General features: G+C 54.3%; 2 protein-coding genes across 2 annotated transcripts; one reads left to right on the forward strand and one right to left on the reverse strand.

Moving 5' to 3' along the window:
* The first annotated feature begins 720 nt into the window (after positions 1-720).
* Positions 721-6321, forward strand: LOC127080146 (uncharacterized). Its single transcript, XM_051020477.1, has 2 exons — positions 721-4692; positions 5659-6321. The coding sequence occupies exons 1-2, from the start codon at positions 721-723 to the stop codon at positions 6319-6321; spliced, it is 4635 nt and encodes a 1544-aa protein (XP_050876434.1).
* Positions 6322-6741: 420 nt separating this feature from the next.
* Positions 6742-9236, reverse strand: LOC127080147 (uncharacterized). The gene is made up of 4 exons (XM_051020478.1): positions 9230-9236; positions 7915-8880; positions 6903-7838; positions 6742-6788 (listed from the first exon to the last, which is right to left on the reverse strand). Exons 1-4 carry the CDS (start codon positions 9234-9236, stop codon positions 6742-6744), a joined length of 1956 nt encoding a protein of 651 aa, XP_050876435.1.
* Positions 9237-9904: the final 668 nt, after the last annotated feature.

The raw sequence follows: 9904 nt of genomic DNA on the forward strand, positions 1-9904 counted from the left end.
TTAGACAAAATATTCTTAATAATATCTGTTCTGGAGTGGGCCATGACACTAGGCACGGCACGGCCCAATGCTCGCCAAGCCCACGTCCAAACGACCGTGTCCAAACGACCGTGTCCAAACGACCACGAGGACACGTCAGGTGAACGACCGTCCGCCCGACGAACGTCTCCCCGGCCCCTTAAATACGTGTCGGACAACGAGCGGGTCCTCCTCATATGATCTCCATCCACTCATCGTCAACCCACGTCGCGGACACCTAAGTTGTGTCGGGCAGAGCCATAACGGCATCTCACTCACCACGTCACCCAACTCCCCTATATTGTCTCCTTAGGGATAGGGGCAGTTGGACCAGGGGGCAGACCTTGGTCTAGGTCTTAACGCTTCTTACGCGTCCCCTGGCAGCTCCTCCTTGGGCCTAGCTAATCCAGCCCATTAGGAGCCTTGGTCCAGCGCTGGGGGCTCAATATAAATACCCCTTTCATGGCAAAGGGGCAGGTATTCTAACTCACACTCTGATAACCTCATTCTGTACCTTTTCTGACTTAAGCATTGGAGCACCTTGCAGGTACACCCCCCTCTCATTTCATTCTCCGGCCCATTCACCAAGACCTTGGAAGGCCCTCCTGATCAGGTAAGATCAGTGGCGCCGTCTGTGGGAACTAGCTATCCCCATCTTCATCAAACGAGGATCAAAAGCTCATTTATTTCTGTCCTTCCAACATGGCCGGAGAACAACATAGCGATCACAGCCGTCCCCTCGACAACTACAATATGGACGACGGCCCGCCATCCCATGAAACGGGCGCTCGGGACGGTCATCCATCCACCCCGTCTCCAGAGCCCCAAAACAACGGGGATGCCTCTCACGCCCACAATTTAGGGGCAGAGACATTTCATCCCATTCCCGTTCCCGTTGAAGGAGACGCCGTAATGATTGCCATGGTGAATGCCCTCAATCAGGCCGGTTCTATGCTCCACCAGCAGCACGAACGAATCATGGCCCTCGAAGCCGAACGACAAGAAGCCCGGCCCCAGCCGGTGAGTAGGATACAACAACGTTCGGAGCCAACGAAGAAGCGGGGACGTCGCTCTCCAGAACCCCACGTCAGCAGGGCACGCGCCCGTCGTGACGGTGGTCGAGCGGGAACATCACCAAGGCGCGGACACAGCCCCGACAACAACGAACTGTCTCCCTTAAGGAGCGACGAGGAAGATTTGCATTGCCCCCTATCTCGGGCAATAATGGAAGCCCCGCTCCCCAAAGGCATGGAGAAACCACCAAATCTAGCTGTGTACGACGGGACTACAGATCCCGACGATCACGTCGACAACGTCAACGCGATGCTCGACTACCGCAATGATATAACCGGGCACCTCAAATGCCGACTGTTCTCAACGACCCTCAGGAAAGGGGCCATGGCTTGGTACAAAAGCTTGGCCCCTGAGTCCATTACGTCATGGAGAGTCATGAGGTCCATGTTCACCAGGCACTTTACAGCTTCCCGTCGTCACCCCAAGACTGAGGCGACCCTTGAAGCCATAGTGCAGAAGAAGAATGAAACACTGCGCTCATACATCGAGCGATTCAACCAGGAAGCTGTCGAGGTAGATACCACCGAGCACATGAAGAAGTATCTCCTCGAGAGAGGTCTCTTGCCCGGCAGTGAACTTAGCAGAGCCGTAGGGATCGAGCCTCCCCGCACCTTAAACGAGCTCCTGCATAAAGCCCAGGCCTACATCAGATACGAGGAAAAGCAGGTGGCACACAATGCCCGCAGCGGACGTAACGCTGGGGAAACCGAGCACTCAAAACGCGAGGACACGAGCATTTCCCGTCGCAACGGAGACAAACGAAGAGAAGAAAGACCTCGCGAGCTCCGGGAAGGAAGAGGCCCCGCGGGCAGATATAGCGAGTACACCTTACTGACAGCTCCTCGGGAGCGCATCCTCGCAGAATGTATCAACTCTGAATTTAAGCAGGGCAGGGTCAGGTTCCCAAAACCGTCTGCACCAAAGCCCCACACCGACAAATCAAAGTACTGCCGGTTCCACAGAAGTCACGGGCACGTGACCGAAGACTGCGTCCACCTGAAGGATGCGATAGAAATTTTAATCCAAGAGGGGCACCTGAAGCAGTATACGAGGAAGAACGAAGCTCCCAGACACGACGAGCCAGAGAAGAAGAGACCCCGGGAAGACACACCCCCTGACAACTCTCCCTATCAAGTGGCCCTCTGCGTGTCACGACCGGAAGATTTCTTCCTCCCCGAACCATTGCCCGAGGACAAGATCACTGCACTCAGCCCCTGGGAAAACTTCCCTGCCACACTGGTGATATCAGGAGGAGGAACTAACGGGGAATCCGCGGCCCTCTCCGTCAAACGTAAGTTCGACGAACTCCTACTGACTGCCCCCGAGCAGAAAGCGACATTGACAAAATACCGGGGAAAATCCAACCCAATATCCTTCTTCCTGGAGGAACTCCCGGGCGGATCCCCGAACTCGGGCATCCCACTATTGATAAGGGCAAAGATGGCCCAATTCGACGTACGACGCATCCTGGTCGACCAAGGCAGCTCAGTGGATATCATGTACGTCCACCTCTTCAAGACTCTGAAGCTAGACAAGACCAACTTAGCCCCCTACGTCGGATCAGATCTCCAAGGATTCAACGGAGCAACAACCAGACCGTGGGGATATGTTGAGCTCCTCGTCACCTTCGGCGAACAAGAAACGGCCAGGGAAGTCAAAATCCAATTCCTGGTCGTAGACTGTCCGTCTCTCTACAATTGCATCTTTGGACGCCCGACACTGGCCGAACTCACCGCGGTCCCATCCACCGTCCACCTGAAGATGAAATACTACACCAAATTGGGACGTGTGGTCACCATCCATGGTGACATCGAAGCAGCCCGGCGATGCTACGACGCCGCAGTAAAAGGACAGGCCGTAGTCAGCACGAAGAGCAACTGCGACAACAAAAAACTCAAGACCGAGGATCCTGCCCGAGGAGTCAACGCCATCGACCTCGACTGTCGCATCGGGCTGGACAAGACCGAAGAGGGGAGGTTCCCCAAGGAACGCTCTCTCGAACACCCGGTCCGACCAATCCCCGACGGGGAGTTCGAACTCATTCCTCTTGGGGACGATCCGGAAAGGACGGTGAAGATAGGTAAGGGACTACCCGAGGAAACAAGAGAAGAGCTAGTAGCATGCCTCAAAGAGAACTCCGACCTCTTCGCGTGGAATGCCGCAGAAATGCCCGGGCTGGACCCCGAGATCGCGTGTCATAAGCTAGCTTTAGACCGGGCAGCCAAGCCCATAGCACAGCGTAGACGCAAGCAATCGCCCGAAAAGGCAGAGGCTGCCGAGCGGGCTGTAAAAGACCTCTTAGAGGCAAATTTTATTTCTGAAGCCCAGTACACAACCTGGCTCTCTAATGTAGTCCTCGTTAAGAAAAATAATGGAAAATGGCGTATGTGTGTTGATTATACTGATCTTAATAGGGCTTGCCCGAAAGATGCTTTCCCCCTCCCTAATATAGACTTGCTCGTTGACAACTCTGCAGGTTTTAAACTCTTGTCCTTCATGGACGCATATAGTGGATACAACCAGATCCCTATGTCGCCCGCAGACAAGAAACACACAGCGTTCATGACCCCAACGGGCAATTACTATTACAACGTGATGCCGTTCGGGCTCAAGAACGCTGGCGCTACATACCAACGCATGATGAACAAAGTCTTCAAGGACGAAATAGGGGACATGCTCGAAGTGTACATGGACGACATGATCGTCAAATCACACGAGGAGATAACCCATGCTCGACACCTTGCGAAGGTATTCGAGCAGGCGAGACAGTGTAAAATGAGGTTCAACCCCGAAAAATGCACGTTCGGAGTCCGGGCAGGCAAGTTCCTCGGTTTCTATCTCACCGAAAGAGGGATCGAGGCCAACCCCGACAAATGCCGGGCATTCTCGGAATTTCCGACCCCGAAAACCAAAAAATCGATCCAGTCACTCAATGGAGTGCTCGCCTCACTCTCCCGTTTCATCGCCAAGTCCGCCCAGCACGCATTGCCATTCTTCAGACTCCTTCGCAAAGAGGCTACCTTCGACTGGACCGATGAATGTGAGCAAGCGCTACTCCATCTAAAGAAGGTTCTGTCCCAACCCCCGGTCTTATCACGGCCATCAGAAAAGGAAACCCTATACTTATACCTATCCGTGGCAACCGAGGCCGTCAGCGCCGTTCTAATAAGAGAAACCGACGAAGGACAAAAGCCCATCTATTTTACGAGTAAAGCACTCCAAGGTCCCGAGCTCCGATATCAGCAAATCGAAAAGGTCGCCCTGGCCCTCATCAACACAGCGAGGAGACTACGATATTACTTCCTCGCACACACGATAAAGGTGAGGACCGACCAGCCAATCAAACAGCTGCTCGGGCGCCCTGATATGGCCGGGAGGATGCTCAAGTGGTCACTAGAACTCTCCGAATTCGACATACAATACGAAAGTAGGAAAGCCTTGAAAGCTCAGGCACTGGCCGACTTCGTCGCGGAGATGACCCACTGCCCGACTCCAGCAGAAAGCGCCCACAAATGGACGATCTTCGTCGATGGCGCCTCTAGCACATCAGGCAGCGGGGCCGGGATCATCCTCGAAAATGAGGAAGGGATCCTGATAGAGGTATCATTGGCGCTAGCGTTCCCAACATCAAACAACCAAGCCGAATACGAAGCCTTCCTCGCAGGCCTGAGGTTAGCCGAGGACCTGGGAGCAAAAGAGGTAAAAATATCCACCGACTCCCAGCTCGTGGCCTCACAAGTGCGAGGAGAATACCAAACCAAGAACGACAACCTCCTCGAGTACTTGTCCCTCGTCAAAGAAAAACTTGATAGATTTGAAAAATGGGAAGTTCAACACATACCCCGCGAGCACAACACACGGGCAGACGTTCTCTCGAAACTAGCCAGCACGAGGAAAAAGGGTGGGAATAAATCAGTAATCCAAGAAATTCTCCCTCGGCCCAGCATCGACAAACTACCGCCTCCACTCGAGGTCAACGCTATTGGAGATGCCCGCTGTTGGATGACACCCATCTACAATTACCTCACACGAGACGAACTCCCGGCTGACCCGAAAGAGGCGACCACTGTCAAACGACGCGCATGCTCGTACGTACTCCTCGAAGGCAAACTCTACCGGAGAGGATTCTCCATCCCACTACTCAAATGCGTCGAGGAAGAGAAAGTCCCCGACATACTTGGAGAGATACACCGGGGAATTAACGCTCAACACCTCGGCGGACGATCGCTCGCACGAAAAGCCCTTCGAGCAGGCTACTACTGGCCGACCATGCAAAACGATTCGAAAGAGCACGTCAAAAGATGTGACAAATGCCAACGACATGCCGACATGCACCTCGCACCCCCGAACGACCTCAAATCACTGTCTTCCCCATGGCCCTTCGCGTGGTGGGGCATGGACATCCTCGGACCCTTCGTCACCGGATCATATCAGAACAAATACCTCATCGTCGGGGTGGATTACTTCACCAAATGGATCGAGGCGGAGGCACTGGCTAAAATAACCGCGCAGAACATTCTCCGGTTCTTCAAACGCAACATCCTCGCTCGGTTCGGTATACCCCAGGCACTTGTCACAGACAACGGGACACAATTCACGGACGGAGGATTCCAGGACTTCATCGCCAGCCTGGGCACCACACAGCATTTCACGTCTGTCGAGCATCCGCAGACGAACGGGCAAGCAGAGGCGGCCAATAGGGTAATCTTACGTGGCCTCAAACGCAGACTCGGTGAGGCAAAGAGGGCATGGGTCGAGGAGCTACATAGCGTGCTATGGGCCTACCGCACGACTCCACATTCTACCACCGGGGAAACCCCGTTCCGACTAACTTACGGCACCGAGGCAGTCATCCCGGTGGAGATACGGGCGCCAACGAGGAGGACGGAGGAGCCCCTAGACGAGGAAATGAACGATGAAACCCTTAGAGCCGAGCTCGACCTAGTCGAGGAGATACGTTCCGAAGCAGCTCTCAGGGAAACAACCCTCAAACAAAAAATAGCACTACGCCATGACGCGAAAGTCATAAAAAGAGAGTTCCAGGTCGGCACCCTGGTCCTCAGAAGAAACCAGAAAAACCCGAGAGAGGGCAAACTGGCGGCCAACTGGGAAGGCCCTTACCGCGTCCGCGACAAAACGAGCAACGGGGCCTATTACCTGGAAAACCTACAAGGAGAACAACTCGCTCGACCATGGAACGCAGAAAAACTTAGACAATATTACAGCTAAATACACCACGGGGAGACGTGGCAGGTACGACCACGCTCTTCGTCCCCAAAACCCCAGGGAGGAACCACGAGACCCGGGAACGATCCGGGGTCACATGACAAACACAACCCTCCCCGACGGTTGGGATCTTGACCAAGACTCAACGTCGAAGTACCAGGACTGGCAGGGCACCCAGCTCGCGATGGGAGGGCCCAAGCCTCGGGACCAGGGTTCGAACAACGGACCCGGGCCTCGATACCCACGGGCACAAAGCCCGACACTTCGTCGGTTCCCTAAACCGAGGAGATTATCAAAGTCGAGCAGAGTACGAATTCATACAAACAAGTATCAAACACAAACGAGCACAATGAATGATAACGTAAATATTCATGCATTAAAAACGATAAGAGCGGCCGAAGCCAAGTACGCCCGAAGGCCATATTACAACGCCCGAAGGCCAAATACATAAGGCACGCAGGCCATGATAACTAAAATCAAAGAAAAACAAATAAACTAAGACTCCGCTCGGAGCACCTCTTCATCCTCTTCTTCTTCTTCTCCCCCCAGCTCCTCCTCCGCTTCAAACGGGCAGATAATCTCACCGTCCCGGACGCAGCAGTTATAGGCCGACCCTACTGTCACCAACTCGGGGTTCAGAAGCCCGAGCTGCTCGACAGCATTGTCGAAACCCTCTTTGAAGCAGGCCACGAGATCTTGGTTGAGAGTCCGAATATGCCCTAGCAGCTCACCGCGCGAACCAAGGGCGTGTTCCTCCTCGGTCTCATCTGCCAGAGGACGGACCTTTCCCTCGAGAGACTCAACCTGAGCCCGTAGGCAAGCGTTGTCCTCGGTCAGCTTCTGATGGTCGACCACCTGCTCTTCCAAGCTCGCCTTAGCAGCCTTCAACTGGTCCCTCTCCTTTTCCACCTCCTCCAGCTTCTGGCTCAGCCCTTCCTGCAGCTGATGCTCTTCTTTGTAGTCCGACAGATCTTGAGATAGTCTTTCCTTCTCCGTCCGAACCTGCAAAAGGGCATCCTCCAGCGAGGCGGTGGAGACCGAAGTGTCGGTCAAAACCATGGCCGTCTCCATCACCCGGATGACAGCAGCAATATCCCTGGCCAGATCTTTCCTCCGGGCAGCAACATCCTGGTCCAGAATAGCCTTGGCCTCAGGCGCAGGCACAGCAATCGACTCCTCGGCCTTGAAGAACGACCGTTCCACATAGCAGGGAGGTAGAAGATAGCTGCCCGGTCCATGCGAACTTCCTGGAGACGACCTGGTAAGGGCCCCAGCCGGACGCTTCCGTTTATGGAGGGGAGAAGCCGCTGGCGACGGACTGCTATCAGGAATGTTGATCGGGTTAGATCGAGGAGGAGAGGAAGGAATCACGCTCGCCGCCTGCGAGGGACTAGCCCCGGCATCGCCAGCAGTCTCCAAGGGACGGGCCACAGTTTTCTTCTTCTTCTTGGGCACCCGGTCAGGAGCGCCGACCTGATTCGCTAGCTTCAGCACCCGATCACGAGCATTGGGCATGGCACCTGCAAATAAATTACACACCAACATTAGCGAGCGAAGTCATAAACAGAAATAAAAAGCTAAACAAAGTCTGCCTACTCAATAACGCCAGAGCTTCCTCCTCGGTATCACACTCGAGCAGAGCCTTCGTATTGATATAACGCGCCTCGGTGATTAGTTCCCCGGCCTCATCCAGGTAGGGCACGCCCTGTCGATTCGCCCAGAACCCCAAGCTGAAGCTCTGCACGTAATCGACCAGCTTCTTGTACGCGAGCCTATCCTCCTCGCCGAGCATCGCATACTTGACTCGGTAATGCGCCGTGGAGAGATCGAAATGATCACGCTGCCACCTCAGCGGTATCTTCGACATCAGCGTCTCCTCCCCATTGGGTGTCCGCTGATAGTAGTATAGAGAGTGAAGGGCAGCCCGGGTAATCGGCATCACCACGTACCACCGGTTTTTGAAATGGCGAACAGAATCCTCGTACGTCTTGAACAGACGCACGGGCTGCTTGAAAGAAACCCAACTGTGGCGACCACGGGAACCGGACCTCTGGAGATGGAAAACGTGGAAGAAGAGAGCCCGGGTGCAACCAATGCCGAGGAACTGGCAAACTAACTCGAATGCCCGCATAAATGCGAGAGCATTAGGATGTAGTTGGGACGGCGCCAGCCGGAGCCACTTGAAAACCGACATCTGGAAGGAGTTGAAGGGCAGTCTAATCCCCGCCTCACGGAAAGCAAATTCATACATGGTGAACTGCTTCCCCGGGAAATGATGGCAAATGCGGTCTTCTTCCTTGGGGGCGCAGCAATACCAGTTCGGTGGATCCTCCCGGCTTATGGTCTCGACCATAGCGTAAGCAATGACGGCCTCGTCACAGAAGTCTGATTCCTCCTCCAAGGGCTCGTCCGCAACCCATGAGAAGTCGACCTGCCCGGAAGAGGAGGCGTGTTCGGTACCATCTCGGACACTCCCATCCCCGACAGGGAGACGAGCGATTGTCGCGTCTTCGGTGGAGGACCCAGAATCTTCCCTCCTCGGTCGTAAGCGCCCGGTAGCACCTGAAACGCAGACAGAAAGAGTGAATTCGACGTCGTATCAAATCCACCCTTCCTCCGCAGGTCAAGTGAAAGGGCGTAGCGGCGACGGACACTAACCGTGCTCAACTCGGTGACGCGCGCATTCTATGGAGACCGGGCATAAACTTCATACAGCCTATGCAAGTATTGCCCGGCATATGAAATTTATGCCCGGTACAGTATGATCCCAACCCTATTTTCTACCACCTAATATACACCTACAGTCCACTACACTGTTCCTAAGTTAAACCTAACCACATTTCTACAAAAATAGCATGCGTTTGACAGAAAACAACAAGGAAAAACAGTGGGTCACAGTGGAAAATCATACCTGTCATAGTTAAGTTGAAAGGGGTACGGTGGTGCCCGAGCAGAAGACGGTGGTTCAGATAGGAGGACGGGCGGAGACGGCGGTCCAGACGGTAGAGCGAGCAAACGAGGGAGAATGTGGAGAACTCCGGTGAACGTGTGAGCGAAAAAAGTGGAAATGAAGTTACTCAACCCCTTTTTTATAGGGCTTGGCACGTGGACCAACACGCTAGGTCATCATTGCCTAGCCTGCCTACGCCGTCTTTGCACACGAAACGAAGCGACCCCACTGATTCTGAGACACGTCTATCAAAGATAAGAAACTGAAACGACCCGAGCACCTATCCGTCTCCTCGACTCACCAAGACGCCACCTCCCCGCGTCATACCCACGTTTACCACAAGGAAGGTGCGGACCAACCGATCACCTCCATCCCCGACATTCCCGGAGAAAGGGTCGGTCATGAACAGGTCTGTTACGACCTCACCTGTCTAACGATGAAGCTTCCCCATCGCCTCGGGGAACCCTTAGTTGAAACATAAGTCATCTCTCTGGCTCAGAGACTCGACTTGGGGGGCTCCTGTTCTGGAGTGGGCCATGACACTAGGCACGGCACGGCCCAATGCTCGCCAAGCCCACGTCCAAACGACCGTGTCCAAACGACCGTGTCCAAACGACCACGAGGACACGTCAGGTG

This window comes from Lathyrus oleraceus, chromosome 5 (assembly GCF_024323335.1).
Source record: "Lathyrus oleraceus cultivar Zhongwan6 chromosome 5, CAAS_Psat_ZW6_1.0, whole genome shotgun sequence".
NCBI classification, from domain to species: domain Eukaryota; kingdom Viridiplantae; phylum Streptophyta; class Magnoliopsida; order Fabales; family Fabaceae; genus Lathyrus; species Lathyrus oleraceus.